The sequence below is a fragment of the Ursus americanus genome, chromosome 21 (assembly GCF_024610735.1).
Source record: "Ursus americanus isolate L20-20 chromosome 21, mUrsAme1.1.p, whole genome shotgun sequence".
NCBI classification, from domain to species: domain Eukaryota; kingdom Metazoa; phylum Chordata; class Mammalia; order Carnivora; family Ursidae; genus Ursus; species Ursus americanus.
The window spans coordinates 5,539,318-5,563,418 of NC_142147.1; the positions used below are offsets into that span (position 1 = coordinate 5,539,318).

The 24,101-nt window shown below is 48.4% G+C and overlaps 1 protein-coding gene across 5 annotated transcripts in view; it reads right to left on the reverse strand.

Annotated features, from left to right (window-relative positions):
- The window catches only part of MYLK3 (myosin light chain kinase 3), a 53,517-nt gene that overhangs the window by 10,377 nt on the left and 19,039 nt on the right, over window positions 1-24,101 (reverse strand). For all 5 annotated transcript variants that reach the window (XR_006775420.2, XM_087870404.1, XM_045772705.2 and 2 more), the window contains 8 exons: window positions 19,003-19,093; window positions 17,717-18,122; window positions 13,358-13,833; window positions 11,292-11,397; window positions 10,710-10,803; window positions 10,176-10,285; window positions 9,105-9,246; window positions 2,734-2,804 (listed from right to left, as the gene is read on the reverse strand). Coding sequence is in view for 4 of the 5 variants with exons in the window: in XM_087870404.1 (XP_087726530.1) it covers window positions 2,734-2,804; window positions 9,105-9,246; window positions 10,176-10,285; window positions 10,710-10,803; window positions 11,292-11,397; window positions 13,358-13,833; window positions 17,717-18,122; window positions 19,003-19,093 (1,496 nt within the window). In the remaining variant the exon portion in view is untranslated. The remainder of the gene's footprint in view (window positions 1-2,733; window positions 2,805-9,104; window positions 9,247-10,175; window positions 10,286-10,709; window positions 10,804-11,291; window positions 11,398-13,357; window positions 13,834-17,716; window positions 18,123-19,002; window positions 19,094-24,101) is intronic.

Sequence of the window (24,101 nt, forward strand, 5' to 3'; positions counted from 1 at the left end):
CCTTCTTTACAAACACTTAATTCTTTTGGCTCATAAAATAGGCTCTCTTAACCTGCACATTCCCCCACAGATTCTTCCTCTTAGGAGGACATGCTTCCCAGGAAGCAGGCCAATCTGGCAAAACCCAATTTGCCAAATGATCCTTTTGCCCGACGGCCAGTTCGCCAGACTGCTGAGGATGTTTTTGATGTTTTCCTTTTACGTCCCAGCTGGAGCCCATGCCTCTGTCAGCCCAGCTCTGCTGAGCGCGGGTTCCTGAGTATCACGTGTTCCAGACACCTGCACGTCCCCAGTGCCCAGCAGTTTCACGCGGGTGGCCTTCTCTTCAATGTGGTTCCCCGTGTTTATTTTCTTGAACTTGCCCTCCGCCTCTGGGCCATCAGCAAAATTATTGTCATCAGTGCCTTTGACCAGGTTAACAAATTTGACTAATGTTTGATAAGCTGGCCCACAGCCCTTTTCACCTCCCTACCAGGTAACTCAGTGGCCTATGAATAATGTTCTAACATTCAGGACTCCCTATTAACGCCCCCATCTTCACTGTAACTTCCTCCCCCAGTCCCACCCCAGCTCCTGCCTTCCCCAAGAGAGGACGTGTACATCCTATGCCAACCCCCAAATCCACGCACCCCCACCACCCCCACCCTCCCCCTCCATGTGCTGGAGCTGGTTCTCACGGTTACATGAGAATCGATTGTGCATATCTGCTCCCGGTCTGCATTCAGTGACGTCGTGTTGAACTCAGCTGAAATTAGCAAAGGCTGCAAGTCGAACCCCATCCCCATCCAGCCCCCGGCGCTGATAAACATTTACCAGCATACTACTGCCCACAGATAACAATACCCTGTCCACCCTTCCCTTCCAGCTGCTCAGAGAAGCCTTCCCAGAATCCAGGAGCCTCAGCTGGTCAATCCCTGCTCTGAATTCACAGTTTGTCCCTGTAAGTACGCATCCGGCACGTGGACATCTGGCAGTTGGAGGGTACTACATTCGCATTTGGGAGGCGTGCATTCTCAGTGAAGACAGTGTTGGCTCTTGGAACGGCAACAAAGTCTTAGCTATTACAATGCTTTGCGGCTCTCCAAAGGGCCATGGTACGTAAACAGATACAAAGGACAACTGCAGCATTCAATTTCATGAGGAGGGGGCCTGGTGATTAGGAAAGAAATGCTTAAAAAGGCTCTTTGGGAGGCAGGCAAGGATAATAAAAAACAGATTCAGAGACATTGCTCTAGCGTGGAAGACATGCAGGTGTACGGGATGCATGCTGACTTTATGAGACAGTATTTAGGAAAATATTATGCAATTTTTTACATGATGGATTGAATGTGATTTTGAAGCATTTGGGTTGGGGCCTTGGGTGTATTGTTCATGAAAAACAGTACACTGTGGAATGGGGAGCCTGAAGGTACAGTACGGTTATATGAACTTCCCTCTGCTATTACTCTCATGACATCCCCCTTGGCCTCCCAGCCATCACGGGAGCATTGGAAACGCATCTTTCCCCCCTACGAAGAGGTAAGTAACCCAATGGGAGAGGGATCTGGGAAGACCGCCAGTGTGGCTTTGACTGCTACTTCTTGGAGGTAGGTCTGGACCCTAGAGGCTGAGCTCGGGCAAGTGGCTCTGTCTCCACAGGCACAAAGCTTTGCTTTCTTCCCCTTGTGGATGGAGCAGAGGGCACCATTAGGCTTTTAAAGTGACAAAAACAACTTCTTTGTGGTAAATGACCACCAGGGTGAGAGAAAATTTGAAGAGTTGAAAACTCAGCTCTGTTGTGGAGACCTACCTAGAAAACACATGATTCCCAGAGAAATGTCATTCTTGGTGGAAACAGAATTCTGGAGGAAGCCTGGAGGATAGGCATACAACTCCCCCATGTTTGTAGACCATGGAAGCTTGAAGGTTTGGGGGACAGCCCTCCCCAATGCCCAGGGTCTGCTACTGCCATTGCTAAGAACCCACACCACTGGTGTGCGTGCCAGGGGCCAGAACATTCATCATACATGTGACGGGACAGGATTGTAAAACTATCTATGGATAAACTATCCTTCATTAGGCTTCAGGCATTTTAAGGGACTTGAAGATATTTTTAAAGTCATATGTTTACTTTATGCAGTCAAATTTGAGAACCTAACCACCCCCCCAGGATAGGTCTGATTGTTGACGTATTATTCCATTTAACCTTCAAAACTGCCCCACGCCAGCAGGCATTTCATTTGACCATCATTTTTCCAAGATTTAACCCAGTATTGAGAGGCCCAGAAACACACAGCCTGACACCACCCTATACTGGTACATATACTCCTTCCTATTTAAACTTCTCACTTCCCAGAGGGCAGGGATGGTGCTGGCTACCTCACACAGCTCAGCACAGCCTGGCTCCAGGTCGGGGGGATGAATAGAATTGATCTGAGGACCCCCCCCCCACCCCGCAGTGGTTCTCCTTTAAGCATCACACCCTCTCTGCTCAGACAGGGGGTTTGAAATACAATTAATCCTAAAGCCTTTTAAGGAGAAACAGAGTCCAAAGCATGAAGCCACCCCCTCCCCCGGGGGTAGTAACAAGGCCTATCTGTACCATCAAAGGCTACCCTCCTCTCAGTGAGAGAGCTTTCTGCATCAGGCCCAAAACTCAAAAATGGGCTGAACTGTGGGTGACCACCTCCAAAAGAGCCACAGGCAGTCCCCCGGGAGCTTGGTCAAAGTGCTTCCCAAAATACAACCCCTTACCTTCTGGCCAGCCCGAAGTCAATGATTTTAATTTGATGTCCTGTCTGATTGACACACAGTATGTTCTCCGGCTGGGAAAGAAAGAGAGGTCTGCTTAGCTCAACCAGCAGCCCAGAAGGTGTGCAACCCCCACACATATGTCAGTAGGCCTCAGTTGCCCAACCTCCAAGAGAATGAATGGGTCAGGACAGTCCTACAGGGATATTTAGATCAGGAAGACAAAGTGGGCTGGCGTGAGACAAGAAGGAGTGGTCTGGACTGTAGGGAACTGGGGGACTTCTGCCCTGTGTAATGCAGTTCCAGCCGCTGGTCACCACGCAGGAATGCAGGTGCAGTGGCTCAAGAGAGGCCAGAGTACAGGTTTTTATGTGAAAATTCCATGCTTTTAAATATTGACGACTCAAACTTAAACATACGTCCACGTGTGGGACTTAAACAGAACGCCTCTGTGATACAGACTTGGCCCACAAGCTGCTTGTCTGAGACTGTTGGCTTGAGGTCATGGTTCCAAACCCTGACTGCACATTAGAATGATTAGGGGATTTCTCAAAAGCCCCAGGGTCCAGGCTCCAACCCTGACCAATTACGTCACAGAATCTCAGGGGTGGGAAGCAAAGCCTCAGTAGTCTTCGAGGAGATCAGCGCTGCTCAATGCCAGTCTCCCATTAGGTGGTGATAGCTGTGACCCATGGGATGGAGGCGGTGGTCTTGACATGCTTCTCCTCTCAAGTCCTTCAGATCAGCTCTGAGGCTCAGAGGGAGCCTGGAACGATGGTTGCTGCTCGTGCAAAACAAATGTGGATGGGGTGGGGGGGGTGCACGTGGAGGATTCTTAGTAGAACAGCCCTGGAGACCCGAGGCCAAGTGCCTGAGGTCTAGGGGTCTATTGTGTGGGTCTGTGTCCCTAGATGAGTCCCTTCCCATTCCTGAAACCTCAGTGTCTCCATCTGTAAAATGGGAATAATAACCACTTCCTGCCTTCCTCCTGGGAAGCTATGAGGATCAAATCACATAACATGCATGAAAACACTGTACAGCTTTCAAAGCAAATGTCAGGTACTATTTCTCCCAACAGAAGGTTTTATTGTAACATTTATTTATGTTACAATGGAGTCATGCAATTGCTCAGCTAGGAGCAGGAGGATGGTGATTTAAAGTCTCCATGTCTTCTTTATAAGGTCTAGAACAACACTGTCCCATAGAACTATAATGTGAACTACATATATAATTTAAAAATTTTCTAGCTGTCACAGTAAAAAAATCAAAAGAAATAAATGAACCTAATTTTTATAAATTATTGAAATATAGATAATAAATATAAATAAGTAGGATGATATCATAAAATCCATCATTTTAAAGTGTACAATTCCATGGGTTTTAGTATAGTCAGAGACTTATGTAATGATCACCACTATCTAATTTTAGTACATTTTTATCTCTTCCAAAAAAAACACAACTCATCCCCATCTGCAGTCACTCTCCATTCTCTCCTGCCCCTGAATCTTGTAACCACTAACATATTTTCTGTCTCTTCGGATTTGCCTGCTCTGGACATTTCATATAAACGAATCATACAAACACTGGCCTTTTGCACCTGGCTTCTTTCATTTAGCATAATGTTTTTTTTTTAAAGATTTTTTATTTATTTATTCAACAGAGATAGAGACAGCCAGCGAGAGAGGGAACACAAGCAGGGGGAGTGGGAGAGGAAGAAGCAGGCTCATAGCGGAGGAGCCTGATGTGGGGCTCGATCCCACAACACCAGGATCACGCCCTGAGCCGAAGGCAGACGCTTAACCGCTGTGCCACCCAGGCGCCCCTAGCATAATGTTCCTGAAGTTCATCCATACTGTAGTATGTATCAGTACCTCCCTCCTTCCTTTTCAGAGCTGAATAATATTCCATTGTGTGGCCATACTATATTTGTGTATGTATTCATCCGTTAGTGAATATTCAGGGTGTTTTCACTTTGGAGCTATTATGCATAACGCTGCTAAGAACATTTATGTACAAGTTTCGGTGTTGACTTATGTTTTCGATAGTCGTGAGTACATACCTAGAGGTAAAATTACTGGGTCATGCAGTAACTCGGCACTTAACATTTTAGGAACTGCCAAACTGTTTTCTAAAGTGGATGCACGATTTCACAATCTCATCAGCAACGTATGAGAGTTCCAATTTCTCCACATCGTAGCCAACATTTCTTACTGTCTGTCATTTTTATTTTTTATTTTAGCTTAGTCTAATGGGTGTGAAACAGTATCTCACTGTAGTTTTGATTCGTATTTCTCTAATGACTCATGATGTTGTGAATCTTTTCATGTGCTTATTGTCCATTTGTATATCTTTATTGGATAAATGTTTATTCAAATCCTCTGCCCGTCCTAAAATTTCTCTTTCAATTATTATTGAGTTGTAAGATTTCTTTACATATTAGAGATACAAGTCCCTTATTGTTTGGAAATATTTCTTCCATTGTGTGGGCTGTCATTGCACTTTCATGACGATATCCTTTGAAGCATAAAGGTTTTTAATTTTGATAAAGTCTAATTTATCTATTTTTCTTTTCTAGCTTTTTCTTTTGAGTCATTTCTAAGAAATCACTGCCTAATAAGCCAAGGCCACAAAGATTTACCCCTATGTTTTCTTCTAAGAATTTTATAATTTTAGGTTTTACATTTAAGTCAAATCCATTTTTTTTGTGTATAGTATAGGTGTATTTTTTGCATGTGGACCATCAGGCATGGTGTCCATTGAAAAGATTATCCTTTCCTCATTGGATTGTCATGGCACAGTTATCAAAAAATCAATTGACCACAAATATAAGGGCTTGGCTTTGGACTCTCGGTTGTATGCCATCAAGCTATCTATTCATCCTCACACACATAACTCATTGTTTTGGTTTCTGCAGCTTAGCTGTAAATTTTGAAATTGGCAAATGTGCATCCTTCAGCTTTGCTCTTCTTTCTCAAGATTGTTTTTGCTATTCTGCATCCCTTAAATTCCCATCTGGATTTTAGGATCGGTGCATTAATTTATGCAAAGAGCCAGCTGCAATTTTGATAGCGACTATGTTCAATTTGTAGATCAACTATTGTCATCTTAACAAAATTAAGTCTTCCAATCCATGACCATGGGATGTTTTTCCACTTATAGGTCTTCTTTAAATTCTTCTGAATTTTCTATGGTTTTAAGAACATAAGTCTTGCACTTCATCTGTTAAACTTATTCCAATGTATTTTATTCTTTTCGATATTTCAGTAGTCCACCGTTCTTCATGGAGGATACATTCCAAGACCCCCAGTGGATGTTTAAAACCATAGCACCGAACCTCATATATGTTACGTTTCTTTATATACACACCTATGATAAACTTATAAATAACCTATAAATTAGGCAGAGTAAGAGATTAACAACTAATAACAAAACAAAACAATTATAAAAATACACTATAATAAAAATTATGTGAATGTGGTCTCTTTCTCAAAATATCTTATTCTACTATACTCAGCCTTCTACTTGTGATGACAAGAGATGACAAATTGCCTATGTGATGAGAAGTGAGGTGAATGACATAGGCATTATGATGTAGTGTTCAGCTGCTGTTGACCTTCTAACCACACATCAGAAGGAGGATCACCTGTTTCTGGACTGCGGTCAACCACAGGTGACTGAAACCATGAAAAATGAAACCAGTGATAAAGGGAGGACTAATGTGGAATCTTTTTCTTAATTTTATTTACAGATTATTGATTGCTAGATATAGAAATACAATTGATAATTATACATTTGTCTTATATCTTTTAACCTTGCTGAACTGATTCATTTGTTCTAATAGTTTTCCTCCACCTTCCTTAGGATTTTCTCTATGCCAGATCATGTCTGAGAATAGAGGCAGTTTTACTTCTGCCTTTCCAATCTGTATGCCTTTTATTTCTTTTCTTGCCTAATTGTCCTGGTTAGAACCTCAAGTACAATGCTTAATAGTAGTGTCAAGAGCAGACATCCTTGTTTTGTCCCTGATCTTAAGGGGAGAGGATTTAACCTTCCTCAGCGAGGTCTGCCTGCTGCTCCCCGTGCTTGTGCTCTCTCTCTCACTCTTGCTCTTTCTGTCGAATAAGTAAATGAAATGTTTTAAAAAATTCTTCAAATGTTTATTTTTTTAAAAGATTTATTTATTTATTTGAGAGAGAGAGAGAGCACAAGTAGGCAGAGCAGTAGCAGAGGGAGAGGGAGAAGCAGCCTCCCCACTGAGCAGGGAGCCCGATGTGGGGCTCAATCCCAAGACCGTGGGATCATGACCTGAGCCGAAGGCAGACGCTTAACAGACTCAGCCACCCAGGCGCCCTCAGATGTTAAAACAAACAAAACAAAACAAACAAGAAAAAGACCAAAAAACACAAAAAGCATGGAGAAGGAGCTGCAGAGCTGCGTCTAATACAATAACCACAAGTCCACATGTGTCTATTAAACACTTGAAATGTAGCTAGTGTGACTGAGGAACTGAATTTTAAATCTTATTAATTTTAATTTATTTAAATTTAAAAACTCACCCTCTAGGTATTAGTATACTTTTAAGTATATTTGGAATGACTTCAATATGTGAATTTACTTTTCAGCTATAAATTTCATGAAATCTAAATACATCTAAAGTATTTCTGATGAAAATTTAGTATCTGAATTGAGACGTGCTGTAAATACAAAACACACAGCAGATTTCTAAGTCTTAATATGAAAAAAGAATGGAAAATAGCTCATCAATATCCTTCATGTTCATAACCTATTGAAATGATAAAATATTGGGCATATTGGGTTAAAGAAAATATGTTATTGGAGTTAAGTTTTAGAAAATATTTTAAGATGAATGAAAATGAGAATACAACATACTAGAACTTACGGGATACATCTAAGGCAGGAGGACCTGAGCCGAAGGCAGGTAATTAACCAACTGAGCCACCCAGGTGCCCCACCTTCTTCCTGTTATTAATCCATACCAACCCCTGAGAGGTAGATACTATTATTCCCCATTTTACAATTGATGGGCTTATGCAGATCTATCAGTAAGATCAAGGCACTTACACAAGATCCCATGGCCAGGAAGGGACTGAACCAACACAAGCCCTGATCCTGGCTGGGAAATGGGCCTTCACAATGACCATCTCCTGATGCAGAGACACAACGGTTGCCCCAAAGGCTGGTCTTTTTGACCCAGAACCACGGAGCAGAAGCCTGAGCTCCCCCTAACTGCCAACCTCACAGAGCAGCTCATCCAGCAGCTCTGGAATTAGCTCTAGTGATCAAGGGAGCCTGAGGCCAATTCCCTGCCATCGCCATCATTTTCCTCAGTACTCCAACCTTACAGTCTGATGTCAACCAGAAAAGATAGAAGAAGCAATGACCACACCCACGAAGGTCTGGCCAACCTACCTCCCATCTTCTGCGGGGAGCCACTGAAATTCCTAAAAGGAGTGGTAGAGAAACACCCTCCTTTTGGCCCAGCAGAGTAGGAAACCACAGAAACAGCCACCATGTATCAAGGGCTGACTACCAGCCCGGCACTGCACCCAGTGCATGACACGCTTACGACAATCCTAGCAAACAAGAGTGTAACGCATTCATTCGATGGAATACCACATGGCCCTTAAAGAGAATGAGAGATGTCTACGATGTACTATTAACTTACGAAAGGTGAGTTTAAAACCAGGATGTGTGACATGATCACCTTTGTGTTTGTGTATCATGCCAAACAGCGAGTAGAGAGGACTGCTTAGCACAGACTGGATGGGAAGAATTTTCACTGTGTATTTTATACATTTCTATATTGTCTATATTTGTTATGTTTCTATTTTAATTTTTTAAACTGATCTTGATTTTTTTTTTAAGTTTTACGTTTTTAATTTAAATTCCAGCTACTTGGCATCTAGTGTAATATTAGTTTCAGGTATACAATTTAGTGATTCAACACTTAGATCCAACATCCAGTGCTCATTACAAGTCTACTCCTTAATCCCCATCACCTATTTACCCCATCCCCCTCCCCCCTCCCCCCTGGCAACCGTCAGTTCGTTCTCCATAATTAAGAATCTATTTCTTGGTTTGTCTCTCTCTAAAGATATCTTTAAAGAAAAGAAGGTCATTGTATCATTTAATCTTCAAATAACACTGAAAGACGTACAATTAACCACATTTTACAGAGGAGAGAACTGAGGTTCAGAGAGCCAGCACGACTCATTTACTCCAGAGCTAGGAGATGGCAGAGAGCCAGGAATGGAAGCCAGGATTGTCTGCTGAGAGAGCTCTTTAAGGTAAGAGGGCAGCAGAAGCTCAGGAACCCTGCCCCCCCCCCCCAACATGCCCAGGTGGAGCCTGACCTTGAGGTCCAGGTGCAGGATGTAGTGTTGATGGAGGTAATGCACACCCTCACAGATCTGCTTGGTGAACAAGATCACATCCAGTTCGGTCAGCTGGTACTTCTCCTCTGTGATCCGGTCAAAGAGTTCACCCCCATCCACACTGCCAGGGCAAAGAGAGAGGCAAGCGCTGGCCTAAGCAAGGCTCTCAGAGGACTTGTCCACTCGTATCACCAAGAGTCAGAAGAGGCCGACCCAGGTAAGCCTAAGGGTGCCGCTGCCATCTGGGGTTTTATGGAGATCTTTGTTCTGGCCTGTTCCCAGCTCAGAGTGCGGGTGGTAAAAAGGAATTGATGAGCCAAAAGGAAGACTGGGGATTATCTTCAGTGTTGATAATCCAGGCTCATTCTGGATATTCAGGGTCAAGGTTATAAACTCATTTGCCTACAGGGGCCAATTAGTACTTACATGACAAGGACCCAAAATGGGCAAAAAAGACCAGAGATGAGACAAAAGTTTTCATAAAATACAGTCCTTACTCTATCTTTTGTTTTTTCACTCTTGGTAGAGACCTGACATGACAAACCCTACCAGAAGGAAAACAGCAACACAAGCACAAAAATAAATGGCCTCTGAGCCTGGACCTCAGCTTCAGGGGTAGTTGGGAATGGTGGGGACTGTGGCAGCTGGGAGACTGGTTGCCCTGTCGACAAAGGTCGGTCAGTAGAAGCCCCAGCACACCATTTCCAGCTGGAAATGCAAGTCCAGCTTCACTAGATCTTTCACATTTTTAGGAAAAGCAAGATATCTGCGTTTCAATGTAAAATTTCCCGATTTCCAATTAACACCTAAATCAATTATTAAAAATTGTGTAGGCCAAACTGACATATATCTACAGGTCAGTCAGGTTTACAGCTGGTTTATGACAAATGGCTTTGTCCTCCATGCTCCATACTGGAGGTGATGACATTCCTTGGATATCCCGGAGAGGGGACGGGAAAGGGAGAGTTTTGCCTAGAACCACAGCTCCAAGCCCTAGTCCTGAGTCCTGGCCCACAGAGAAGTCACCGCTCTACCTCCCAAGACACTCACTACTCCATGACGAGGGTAAAGCTGTTCTTGCTCTCAAAGGCGTCATAGAGCTGGATCAGGTTCACATGGCTGAGCTGGTTCATGATGGTGACCTCGTTCTTCACATCCTCCTTGCAGCATCAGACGGGAGAGGAGTTTCCAAGAAATGGGTCAGGAAGATGAGCCAGCTGTGCCTCCCAAGACACACGCATGCCCACATCCTCCTTTCCTGCTCTCACATCAGGTCTCCAACTCACCACCCAAACCAGGTTCTTACAATAGAAGGGACCTTACTGCAATCCCCCTGTTCCACAGATAGGAAACCTGAGGCCCAAGAAGGAAGCCTGGAGGTCCAGAGGGACCCTGCTGCCCAGGGTGTGAGGTGATATGCTGAGCAGAGTGCAGGAGTCATGGAAAAGAGGCAGGGAAGGTGGCAGGATTATTCCTGATCAGCATGCGGGGCCTGGGGCAGCATGGGGCCAGGGGGCCAAGAAGAAAGCATAGGAGCCCTGAGCGTGGCCCAAGGTACTGGCTGGCCCAGGGCAGCTGCCTCACCCGGTCCTTGGCACTCTTCACTTTGATGATCTTGGCTGCCAGCGAGAGGCCTGTGGACTTCTCCGTGCACCTGTGCACCTGGCCGAACCGGCCCCTGCCGAGACAGGATGGTGCGGCCGGCTGAGAGCCCAAGAGGCTCACTCCATGCAAGGCGGGCCATCCCGTACCCCCGGCTTTCTGGTCCCGCCCTCTGTTCACACACACCATGGGGATCGCCCCGCACCCTGGAGGTACGACAGTCATCACCCCCACACCACACAGGTTATCCTGAGAAGATCTTCTTCACCCTATCGTAAGTGGTCTGTGCTACAGTCCAGGGGACTACCGCCCTCCGTCCACACCACCCGGACGGCCCTACCACCGCCGGGGTGTGGTTCCCACGCCCCTACCGTGTGGGCTCTCGGGCACTCACCCACTCTCTGTGGGCTACCCACTGGCTAGCACGCTGTGCTCGCTACCCCACTGCCGGCCCTGGCTCCTGATTAGCCCCTCCCTGAGAAGAATCCAGCAGCTCAGGTCTCCAGGTGTGTCTGCCCCCACCCCTCCCGTTCCTGCCCGACATCAAGGCAGAAGCCCACCTACCCTCCCAGGACGTCATGCTGGCACACTGTGTACCCTGCCGAGGTCGAAGTCTCCTTGACGCTCACCACCCGGTGCTCGAAGGGGGCGGGTGGGGCTGGGCTGTCATCTGTGTGGGAGACAATAGCCCGTGAGCCTCCCCCGTGCAGCCCCCACCTCCCGGTCACCCGTTTGGGTCAAGTGACAAGCCTGTCGCCCTTCTCAAGGATCACCTCATCGGAGTCACCCGCATGGCAGAGGCCCAAGCTGACTTTCAGAGAGGTGAGGTGACGGGCCCAACGGCACACAATGAGTCAGTGACGGACGGGACTCAAACCCGAGTCTCCCATCGCGCACAGTGGTGCTCTGTGCAAGATGGAGACGTTCTACCCAGTGTGTTCACTGAGGCTGAGGGGGGATCCAGGCAGGATCAGTGCAGCCTCCGATCCCCTCACAGGGCAAACGGCCCACGAGGCAGCCCGGAGCGGGTCAGCTTCTGGGGGTGGGCTGGCAGTGGACCGTGGGCCTGCAGGGGAAACAGGGGACAGTGGCACTTGCGGAGAGAAAAATGGTCTAAGTTCTTAGGGAAAATCTTGCCCTTCAGAGGTAGTATGAACCTAGAAATGCTGCATGAAATGGAGAGAGGAATAAATCAGAACACCAAACACAATGACTTCAACTGGTTTACGTATTAAGGGCTGGGAAACTCCGTGGCGGGAAGTCAGTGGCTTGGGTTGGGTTTTTCCGGGCTTGTCATGGTTCACTCAGCGTGTTCCACCGGCAGCTCTCATGCCTCTGCAACCATACACCCAGTGCCATGAAAACATGGCTATGTCCTCCGAGTTCATCTTAAGAAGAGCAGCGTTTTGCTCCCCAAATAGAAGTCTGAATTTGCCTTGAGATGATCTTGCTCACTCCTTTTTGTATCTGCAAGGGCAAACCCTGAGCCCTGGACCGCAAAGGTAACGAGCATGGGCTGCTGCTGCTGCTGTTTTTCTGGGACCTAGAGATGCTCGGAGAGCCTGGAGGCAGAGTGTGTGTCACAGAGATTCCAAATCTAGAATTTGGCTCGAAGGTTCCTTTGCTGCACACTACGTGAGTGGCTGGAGAGCCACGAGGTTTGCACGCAAGGTTCTGGAGCCAGCCAGTCAGGGGCAGATCCTGGCTCCGTCACTGTCTCCGGGACCCTGAGAGTGTCCCTTGACCTCTCCCGTGTTTCCATTCATCCCCACTGCACAGGCCTGTGAGGGAAAACGCCGGCACAGAGGCACAGGGCTCGGCACACAGAGCCCTCAGCTCACATTCGCTTTATCACCACCCCCCCTCTGAAAGGACTCTGGAGTCTCAGCCTGGTTTCAGCAGCGTTTCAGGAATGAAAGGAGGCCTTTGTCCACATGTGGACCGAGTCATACAGGTGGAGAGGAAGCAGCTGGAGATGTCACTGTGACAGGGTAGCCGCAGAGCCCAGAAGCGGCAAGGGGCCGGGGATGACCTACAGAACAGACAGCCTTTCCTCAGGGACTTCCTGAAATTCCAGGGCAGGAAATCAGCCAAGGTGGCCTTCCTCCCGCCACATGGGATGAGGGCTCAGACCAAGCAGAGTGTGACCCTAAGCGCCAGAGGAGTTGAGGGCATTTGGGTCACGAGAACACAAGGATGCCTCCCACTACCACTGGGACAGAAAGCAGGTCAGCAGCCCCACCACACCTCTCTGTACCCCGGGATGAGAACTCACTGGGTGCGTGGCCAATATTAACACCAGTTAATAGATGCTCTTTTTAGCAGGGCCTTCTCTGGCTCAATCCAGAACGACACCAATGGTGGAGAGCTCAGGCAGGCTGGTGGCTTTCAGAAGTCCACCCAGTTGAGCCACACGGGCTCCTTCCTCCCCACCTGCTACAGTCACCCCCAACTCAGCCCGCTGCTTCTCCACGCCTTGCTCTCCAGCCCCAGCAGGTACTGGCAGACTGTTCCAGGTCTCGGACTCCCCCAGACCCACCTTCTTTCTCCCTGGAAGCTGCAGGAAGGCTGCCTAGGAGGAGGCCCCCAAACCTACACACCTTGGGGCACCCAGCCATGGGTTCACTTACCCAGAACCACGCTGCCCGCCTCAGCTCCAAGGGGCGTCCTCCTTCCTGCTTCAGCTCTGCCCACACCCCCGGCTGTGCAGTCCTGCCGAGACTCGGGGTTTCCTGCTCCCACGCCTTTGTCCTGCTGCTCGCCCGGGGCTCCAGCATCGTCTCCGTTGTCCCTCCTGGCCCCGCTTGGTCCCGTGGTGGACTCGGCCCCAGGCCCCAGCTTCTCCTCTGCCTTTGCTCCCTCACGGGTGCTCCGTTTCCGCAGGGCGGAAATCTTGCTGGCTCCTTTCGGGATCTGTTTTTCTGACTTGGTTGCAGGGGTCTGGGGCGTGGGCCCAGGTGGGGTCTGGGGCGTGGGCCCAGGTGGGTCCTGCTCACCTGGGTGGGCAGCCGCTGGAGCCTCCACAGGGGGCGTGGGTCTGAGGCTGCCCCCTCGGGTCACAAGCAGCTCCCCGGGGGTATCCGTCTCCTGCACGTGGATGGAGATCCTGGGGCGGAGAGAAAATACGGCCTTAAAAGCAAGGACTTTCGAGTCACCACAGACCTGGGTTCAAACGCCTGTTGTGTCCATTCAATGATCATGACCTATTGGCCTCAGTTTCTCATCCAGAAAAAGGGTCCTTGCGGTTACTGTAATAGTAAGGTAGCTTGTGTTTAGAACCAGCAGACCCCAATCCCTGACCACCTCTGTGCAGATAGGACCCCAGGAGAGGCCGGATTCAGGGAGATGGTACCATCTGCTCTCAGGATTCCAGTGGACGAGCGGCCAGGGAAGGCTGGGGTAACCTGTGATGGACACTGTGGGCACCAGATGCCTCCGAAGGCCTTAGAAACCTGCTTCTGCCCCAGGAGGACTGTGGCCTGGAGGCGGAGACCTGGGCTCTCCTACTAGGAGAAACAGTGAACCAAGCCAAATACCGCACTGGAAACCCCAGGTCAGACATGCTTTATTAAAATCAGGCAACCGCGGGGCACCTGGGTGGCTCAGTTAAACATCCAATGCTTGATTTTAGCTCAGGTGTTGACCTCAGGGTTGTGGGATCGAGCCCCATGTGAGGCTCCCCCGCTCAGTGGGGAGTCTGCTTGAAATACTCTCCCTCTCCCTTTGCCCCTCCCCGCATGCGCTCTCTGCCTCCCAGATAAATAAATAAATAAAATCTTTAAAAAAAAAAAATCAGGCAACTGCTCACAGACACTGGACTTCTCATTCCTCTTGAACAAATAGGTCTGGCTGTGCTGGGCACGTCTGCATAGCTGAGAAGCAGCTCCCCTTCCTGACAGACCCTATTGCACACAGGCAATGCCACCGGGCCCACTTCACGTCCATTTTCATTACCCAGACCTTGCGATGGCGGGTTTGGGACCCCAGCTGGAGGTCAGGAAGGCCCTCTGAGCCCTGACGATGTTCAGAGGGAAGGACCTGACCCTGGGAACCATGACCCCCAAGGGTTCGACCCTCCTTCTCAGAGCTGCCCCTGTTCTGACTGCTCTTCACAGCCCCGCTGCTGGGGTCTGTGTGTACTGGGTGGGGCTGAGGAAGTGAGTGTCTGGCATGGACTGAGTCTCGGGCGGGAGCCCAGCAGCCTCATCTCCGGTCTTAGCTCTGGACCATGCTGCTGGACAACTTTGGACAAAGGCCAGCATCAGCTCCCTCTTCTGTCAAACAGAGACGTTGATACCTCACAGAAGGGCTGAGAGTCCACAAAGAGGGAAAGCCCCGGGGGTCCCAAAATGAGGCCCAAGGGGGTGTAGCTGCTGTGAAAAACAGGATGGTGGTTCCTCAAAATTTTAAAAATAGAACTACCTCATGACCCAGCAATTTCACTTCTTAAAACGTATCCGAAAGAATTTAAAACAGAGTCTCAAAGAGGTATTTGTACACCTGCGTTCACAGCAGCATGACTCACAAAACCAAATGTGGAAGCGCCCACGTATCCGACGAGGGCTGAATGGATCAGCAAAATGTATAAAATCCACACGGTGGAAGATTATTCGGTCTTAAAGGGGAAGGACATTCTGTTACATGCCGCTACCTGGGTGAGCCTCCAGGACGTTGTGCTAAGTGAAATAAGCCGGTCACAAAGGGATTCCATTTGTATAATTCCACGTAGACGCAGCGCCTACGGTAGTCAAACTCAGAGACAGCAGGTGGCCTGGCGGCCAGGATCTGGGCAGTGGGGGAAACGAGAGTTATTCGGTGGCTACAGAGTTTCAGATTTGCAAGGTGGAAATGTCCTGGGATCTGTGTCCCAACGACCTGAATATCCTTAACACTCCAGCACTGTGCACTCACAAACGGTTCAGTTGGTAAATGCTATGTTTTTTTACCATAGTAAAAAAAGGGGGAGGCTTTTCTCTAGCAGCTGAAGGCCCAGCGCCCTCCCTGAGCTGCAGGCCGTCCTCTCAAAGCTGTGCCTGTTCCTGGATCACCGGACTTGTTACAAGCCTGTCCACAGGCAGCCTTGGGCAGGAGGCCACCGAAGCCCCCCCAGCCCTGTGCCCCCCGGGAGGAGTGAGTACGGGTTGGTGATGACAGGGGAGGGTGTGAAGGGTGGCATCCACGCCTGGCTCGGGCCTGTCTCCACGGAGGGACACGGGAACCGCAGGGAGCCAGCTGCTGGAAGAGTATCCAGGTGGTCAGGTGGCGAGCTGATAAAGCCAAGAGTCACTGCTGTCCCACTTGGTCTTCACACCGAGCAGGGCACGGGATGACCCCAAAGCACTGCCATGCATTCCCATGACGCTGAGGATCCAAGGCTTTCCCTCCCGCGGCACGGCTCGCCCGGGGCAGGCGCTCCTGAGCAATTACCGCGCCGTGTTCCTCCAACTCCCGCCAGGGCCGCAGCACCCCGTACAGGCAGCCGCGGCCCATCAGGGCGGATGCTTGAGTTTAAACTTACTTTCTCAAAATACACTCATGTGCTAGCTGAGGAAGGGCAGGTGTGATGTCTCCGCTTCCTGAGCCGCATGGCAGGTCTAGCGTGCCTGAAATTCAGCTCAGGGCTGAAACTAACATAGAGACCTTTCCCCCCATGCAGAGTCTTTTGGGGGCCCCTACCAAGTTCACGGAAAGTCCACCCCATCCCTAGATTCCATATTTAGAGCGCTGGCCAGGATCCAGGGAAGCCTGCCAGGAATCCCTCCTTTTAGCTGGTTAAGATCTCCCAGAGGCTCTCATTTCCTTCCTGAACAAAGGCACACAAATGATCTGGGCTGCTCTGCCAGTCACCATAGCACACAGACACCAGCTTCCCACCCTGCACCAAGCCTAGGGAAGGGATGGGGCTCTGCTACAGATAAGGACAACCCAGGGCAGGTGCAGGAGGGCACCAGACCCCCTTAAGACAGGGGAGCACCGTACACTTAGTGGGCCGCCCTGGGGGCCGGGATGCACCGCAGTGCTGGGGCACACAGGGCGAGGGAGAACTTGGCAGTCAGCAGCTCTTCGTTATCCTGCACCGTGTCCTCACCCTGGCCACGGGCTGGTCCTGAGGCTGTGTCCTGAGGACACAACCCCACCTTCAGGACCCCACGAATAATCGTATAATCGTCCTGAAAGCCCCGCAGGATTGACTCAGGCTACACCAACCTCCCTCTGAATCTCCATCCTTCTCTCCCCAACTTAGTATTTGGGACCTAATTAAATGCTGACCTGAGGAGGCGGGATGGTGCAGTGGTTAGGGGTAGATTCTGGAGTCCAAAAACCTGGCTTCAGATTTCAACTTGAGAATCCCTAGCTGTGTGGCCCTGGGCACTCTCAGCCTGTTTCCTCATTTCCACACTCGCCTCCCTGGGATGCTGTGAGAACACAGCGAGATGATGCCTGTGACATGCTTGGCCGATGCCAGCACCTAGGGCTGTGCAGTGAGCCCCAGCTTGTAGCTAGTACAACTGCTCTGAGAGCTGCTGGTTCTCAGCCCTGCTCCACACTGGAATCACCCAAGGAGCTTGTATAAAAAGAGAGAGAGAGAGAAGAGAGGGAGGGAGGGAGGGAAGGATGGGAGGGAGGGAGGGAAGGAACGGAGGGAGGGAGGAAGGAAAGAAAGGAGGAGGGAAGGAAGGAGGGAGGGAGGGAGGGAGGGAGGGAGGGAGGGAAGGATACCTGAGCCTCACTCCAGACTGAATAAATCAGACTCTGGGCATTGGTATTTTAAAAATCCTTTCAGGTAATTCTGATGGGCACCAGGTGAGAAACAGTGCTCTCAATTCCCCAAAGCAGTGCCTGTGCCTTCTCCTGTCTTCCGCTCATGAAGCTAGCCAGCACTGCAGACCGTGGACATTCGACCCCAGCAGCTAGTTCCTTGGCCACACTCCAGCTGAGGGGCTGCAGTTAATTCCTTCCCTTGCCCAGCAGGGAGGAGCCCCCCTTACCTCCGAGGTGTTTCTCCACCACCGTGAGCTGCCTTGGCTTGGACAGGCAGCCCTGGAGTCAGCCTCATGCCTGCCTCTGAGGGCTGCGGGTCAGGCCTATTAAATGACGATCCTTTTTCTGTACCGGGTAAAGCCTCCTGGCTGGTGGGGGCCTCACTGACCCTGTTGGATGCTGCAGACAGTTCCAGGTCAGTCCCAGGGTTCTCAGCGGAGGCTCCAGGAGCTCTGGCTTCCGCCGCTGTGGGCAGCGGCAGGAGGCCAGGGGGCACTTGGGCTGGGCCAGGAACTCCTTCTTCCTGCCCTGGCGGGGCCTCCACCTGGGTGGGGAGGTCAGATCCTATCTCTGAAGCATTGACGGGGGTCAGCCTCTCCACTGTCCCCTCTGGCAGGTTCACCTTCTGGCTCTCTGCAGAAAAATAGGCAGCATAAAAATGCATTCCTATATGGAGAACTCTCTCCTAGAGATATTGCAAAGGATATGCAAAGGCTGTTCAGCACGGCGTGTTTCTAATAGGCCGACTGGAATAACCCAGGTGACCATCGGTAGGAGGCTGGTTGTCTAAACCATGGCCCATCACGCAGGAGCACTGCACAGCCATAAAAAATAGCGAGACGCGAATATCTCCAGATGTGGCTGTGGAGCGATCTCAGGATACACCGTAAGTGCTAGAGAGCCAGGTGGAGACAAGTGCATCTGGTGTGCTTCTGTTTTTCTAGAAAGGGTGTGTGTGTGTGTGCGCGCGTGTGTGTGTGCGCGTGTGTGCGTGCGCGCGTGTGTGCATGTGCGTGTGTGTGTGTGCGTGTGTGTGTGTGTGTGCACACATGCAGGTGCATGTGTACAACCACTTATAACATGGTCTAAAGACACAAAGAAAGATAAGACAAAAAATGTAGTAAATGGTTCCATATGCAAGGGAGGAACAAGGATAGAAGCTAGACTTCTCTTACTATCCCTGGTTTTGTCAACTGGACTTTAGAACCATGTCAATATTACACAAAATTGTAAAAGAAAATGAAACTTGAATAAAAGCAATCCGTAAAGCTTTAAAGCAAAGTGGCAGAGACCTGAGATCCGAGTTGGTGGCATAACTTACACAGAAAGGAGCTAGTCCAAGTGACTTTGAAACAGCAATACACAGGGGTATATACATAAAGGGTCAAAGAAAAATGAAAAAAAAAAAAAGAAGCTTCAACAGTTTTTTAGCGATCACATTGTTGGTGGTGGCATTGGTATTTTTATTCCGAAACCATTATGTGTGCAATACAGCAAATGGGGTCCCACTCACCTTCCCAGGGCCCCCTGATCTCGGCTTGCACAGCTCTGGTGCTCAGCTCATGCTTTGGTTTTGCTCCTTTCTCTTCCACTCGATCTTTGTTCTGAAAGAACAATCATCATCATTGTTCGGACCACAAACATTTGTTGAGCACCTACCATGTGCTTAAAGTAGCAGTATTTATTTTACCTGGTCTCACAGTAGTACTAGAGGGTAGATACTGCTACTGTCAGTCTACAGATAAAGACGCTTACCCAAAGTCACCAAGTTCTTCCTGTGCGCCATCCTACTGGCCGCAAGGGGCAGACCTGACAGGGGCTTCTAAATGGACCGGACCTCAAAGTACTTAGACGAGGGATGGAAAATGAATTTAAAGTGTCAGTTCAGATCAGTGAGTCATGGCTATTACAGTGTTGGCTTGGCTTGGATTCTAAAGTCAGATTCACCCATGCCTGTCTGGGCGGCAAGGGACAGGGAGGAGGGTTGGAAGAGTGCCATGATCAATTAATAATGCCTGCCGGGGAGCTGGATGCACCCTACCCTCACCTCTTTATAGTACAGTAGTGTGCCCAGAAGCACAGCCTCTCCTTGACTCTTGAGCCAGAACCTGCTGGGTTCAAACCCCATCTTCACCCCTCAGCCAAGATCCTTAACTTCTCTGTATCTCCCTTTCCTCATCTGTGAAATGGGGAGAATAACAGTCTCTCATAGAGTTAGTAAGAGGATCGGGGGAGTCGATCTGTGGGATGTCCTGACGAGGGTGCCCAGTGCATGGCAAGTGCTCAGGAGTTCTGGGGATTTTATCCTGCCTGAGACAGGGAGCTCTCTGTCTTCAATAAGCCAACTGACTGACTGATGGCTCCACTGCATAAGACCCAGAGCAGCTCTCAGCAGCCCTTCCTTTAACTCTGAGTGGTCTGTACCAGGCCAGGGCTCTTTCTCCTGAAACGGTAGGAATGTTCAGTATTTCTAAGTGTGAATATTTCTACAGGACCGGACTCCTTGCTGGGTCGCCCTGTGCTTCTAGAGGTTTTGAGACTTTGACTGCTACGGCCCCTAAGGCTCCTCCTGGTCCTTATCACAGCAGCAGGTCTGGTCAAGACACTCACCCCTGGCCCAAGGCACTTACCCCTGAAGGCCTTTCCCTTGCCTTGGCCATAGAGGCCCCAACGGGAAGCCAAAATGAGCTCAAGACACATTTTGTTTGGCCTGGACAGCATTTTAAATTTGTTATCAATACTTCAAATTAAAATTCTAAGTTCCCTTTTAGGGTTTAGGATTGTTCTATATTCTGATCGTGGTGGTGTGGATTTGGGTGCGTGCATTTGTTGAACTGCGTACTTAAAATGTACCCACTTTGTGTGTGTGCGATTTATTGTATCTAAATTATACCTTAATAAAACTGATTAGAAACAATTCTAGGATCCCAGATTCTCCTGAAAAAAATCTGAAGATCTGGCAACTTTAAGCCCACGTGGCGAAGATCGGCTGATGCCTTTCCCGCTACCTGGGGCACCACAGTCCTCACGACTCTGGAATGCCTCCCTGGCACTGAGGAGAAGGGTTGCTTCCACTGTTTTTCCTAAACTCTACCCACTTCTCTCAATCCTACTATCTGTTCATCCTTTTGGGGCTCCGGCACACCACGCTTTGTCCTCCTGAGGGTCACAACACATGCGGACACCTAGGCTTGCACTTGGCATGGGCCAGGCACTTAATAAACCACACCAGCTGCTGGCAGCCTGATTAGCACGGCACCGTCAATGTGACTGGATCCCCTTACTCAGCAGAGACCTCTCCCTTGACCTCTTTCTGCAGACTCTGTCCTGCCACCCCCGTAGCTGGGGGAACGGGAAGCATTATCACGGGATGCCTCCTGTTTCACCCCAGCAGAGAGGGACTCGAACAAACTGTCCTTTGGCAGACCTTGTTGGGCTCAGAGTGTCCTCTCCCTCCCTCTGCTCTGCGTGCAGGTAGCACACGCGCACACACGGGCAAACACGCACAGTGGCATCGTATCTGCAGGGCTCAACCTTCGGATCCCTGTGTTGTCCCGTGCATTCAGAGGAAGAAGAGACCCTCGACACATTCTAGAGGGCTGGTGTCTTCTGAACAGCTTGCCTATGATTTGGGCCCAGCCCTGGCTGAGCCTGACCCTGTCCTTCGTGAGAGAGCACCTAAATTTTAGTATTAATCTGATTCACTGTTACAACCAAAATGAAATCCCACTGGGCACTTCAGAAAACCCAAAGAGGGCCTTCACAAAGTCCTGGCACAATTTCTTTCTTTCTTTCTTTCTTTCTTTCTTTCTTTCTTTCTTTCTTTCTTTCTTTCTTTCTTTCTTTCTTTCCTTTTTCTTTCTTTCTTTCTCTTTCTTTCTTTCTTTCTTTCTTTCTTTCTTTCTTTCTTCTTTCCTTCTTTCCTTTTCCCTTTCTTTCTTTCTTTCTTTCTTTCTTTCTTTCTTTCTTTCTTTCTTTCTTTCTTTCTTTCTTTCTTTCTTAGTTCTTAAAAAATTTTAATTCCAGTAGAGTTAACACACAGTGTTATGTTAGTTTCAGGGGTATAATACAGTGATTCAAGGGGCGCCTGGATGGCTCAGTTGGTTAAGCAGCTGTCTTCGGCTCAGGTCATGATCCCAGGGTCCTGGGACAGATTGTTGCATCAGGCTCCCTGCTCGGTGGGGAGTCTGCTTGTCCCTCTCCCTCTGCCCCTCTCTTCCACTTGTGCTCCCTCTCTTACTCTCTCTCAAATAAATAAATAAAATCTTTTTAAAAAATAAAAAATAAAAATAAACAAACAAAACAAAACAGTATGGTGATTCAACACTCGCACACATCGCCCGGTGCTCATCACGACAAGTGCGCTCCTTCTTCCCTGTCACTTATTTCCCCCATCCCCCACCCACCTCCCCTCTGGTAACCAGCAGTTTGTTACCTAGAGTTAGGAGTTTGTTTCTTGGTTCGTCTCTCTCTCTTTTTTTCCTTTGCTCGTTTGTTTCTTAAATTCCACAGGCCTGGCACAATTTTCAAATTTAGGAGCCAGTGCTAGGGCTTAATTCGATTCCACAAATCATTACTATGCCCCCTACCCTCTGAGGAAACTTGAAGGGGGTCTCCAGAAAGTCTCTGCTTTCAGCACCAACAATGCGTTCAACAGACGGGGCGATTATACCCATTCTCTGACACCTCCTGTGAGACCCGCCCTGGCAAGGGTCCACAGCGGGAAGTAGAGGCCTCGTGTCATGGACCAACAAGGAGCTGACAGTCTGTTTGGGGGGCTAGACCCAAACCTGGAGAGGGTTACCAACAGGTATATTAAACCCAAAGACCAGAAGAGAGATCGGTCACGTGCCACTTGAATAGAACAGACAAGAAATGTTGCAAGAACTCAGAAAAGAGAATGTTCTGTATTTCCCCCCTGCAGAAATGCTCAAATATCTGCAAAATGTTTGGTGGCTAACATCACTAGTATATGAAGAGCTCTTACAAATCAATACGTACAAAAAACTGAAATAGAAAAGCAGAAAAAGGACACAAGCAGGCAGTTCACAGAAAAATACAAAAGGTTTTAAATCTGTGAAAGATGCTTAAACTTCCAATAAAAGAAATACAAATTAAGACTACAGTGAGGTTTATCATTCTATCTACTTCTGGTTATGTTTGGTATTTCCCATAATGAAGTGTTTTCGGTTTTTTATGAATTAAAGAAAAAGAATTAGCACTAGGAGGCATATAATCAGACTCAAATAAACAAACTGTAAGGGAAAAAAGCATAAGGCGATTAGGAAAATTTGAACACTGACTTTGGTAATATTAAATTACTGTTTACTTTTTAGTCATGGTAATGGTATCATAATTACATTTTTTTAAAAGAGCCCCTTATCTTCTAGTTATAAATGCTAATGTGTATGGAGGAAATGATCCCGTGTCTCAGACTGGCTTCAAAATAATCCAGAAGAGAGGAAAGTCGGTGGGGGAATAGATACAATAACATTGGCCTCCAGTGATGGGTTCCCAGTGTTCGTGATACTAATCTCTATTTTTATAAATGTTTGAAAATTTTCACATAAAAAAGTTTGTATTTTGCAAAAATTTTCAAAGTGTTAAATGCACAATAAGATCTCAGTTTTCAATCACCACACATGCAAAGAGTAAAAAAGTTGGATAATATGCTTTGTTAGCAAAAGGGGAGGCAACAAGCTCTCCCATATGCTACTGACAGGAGATTAAATTGGAATAATTCCTTGGAAGGTCAGTTTGGCTTTAGGTACACAACTTTACCCTTTGGCTTCACCTTTGCTCTTCTAGGAGTGGATCGTAGAGATAAGCTCACACTTCTATGGATATTTACTGCACCATTATTTTTCATAGCTAAAAATGAGAAATAATATAAGCAGACAATAATGGGGGTCTGGTTAACAAATTAAGACATGTCCCCCAGCTGGAGCACTCTGTAACTTTAAGAACAAGTTTTCTATGTACACATATGAAACAATGTGCAAAATATATTAAGTAAAAAAAAAAAAAATCAAGGCCAGAAAAACAGGAATAATATTTGAGTTAAAACCAAGAGGTGACGCTTATAGATAAACCTATATATAGATACGGGAGGTTTTGCAGGAAACAGGCACCTGGGACGGCATGGGGAGGGCGGTGGCCCTGGGGACGGGGGCTGGAGTAGGGGGGACACGATGCTCTTTATACCACATGAGGCAGACGCTTAACTGCTTAGCCGGCTGAGCCCCCCAGGCACCCCCCATGAATGCTTTTGACCATGTGCATCTATTAGAGTAATTTTCTTCTTTAAAGCTGAGGTTGATGGGGCACCTGCGTGGCTCAGTCAGTGAAGCCTGACTCTTGATTTTGGCCCAGGTCACGATTTCAGGGTTGTGAGTTCAAGTCCCAAACGTGGGCTCTGTGCAGAGTATGGAGCCTGCTTAAGAGTCTCTCTCCCCCTCTCCCTCTGTCCCTCCCCCACCCCACTCTCTCCCCCACTAAAAAAATAAATAAGTAAAAATAAAGTTGAGGTTGCTTATCAGTGAAAAAGCAGAAGGCTACATCTCCCCGGCAGGGCAGGCCAGATCCCTAGGAGAGGTGCAGAAAGCAGGGAGC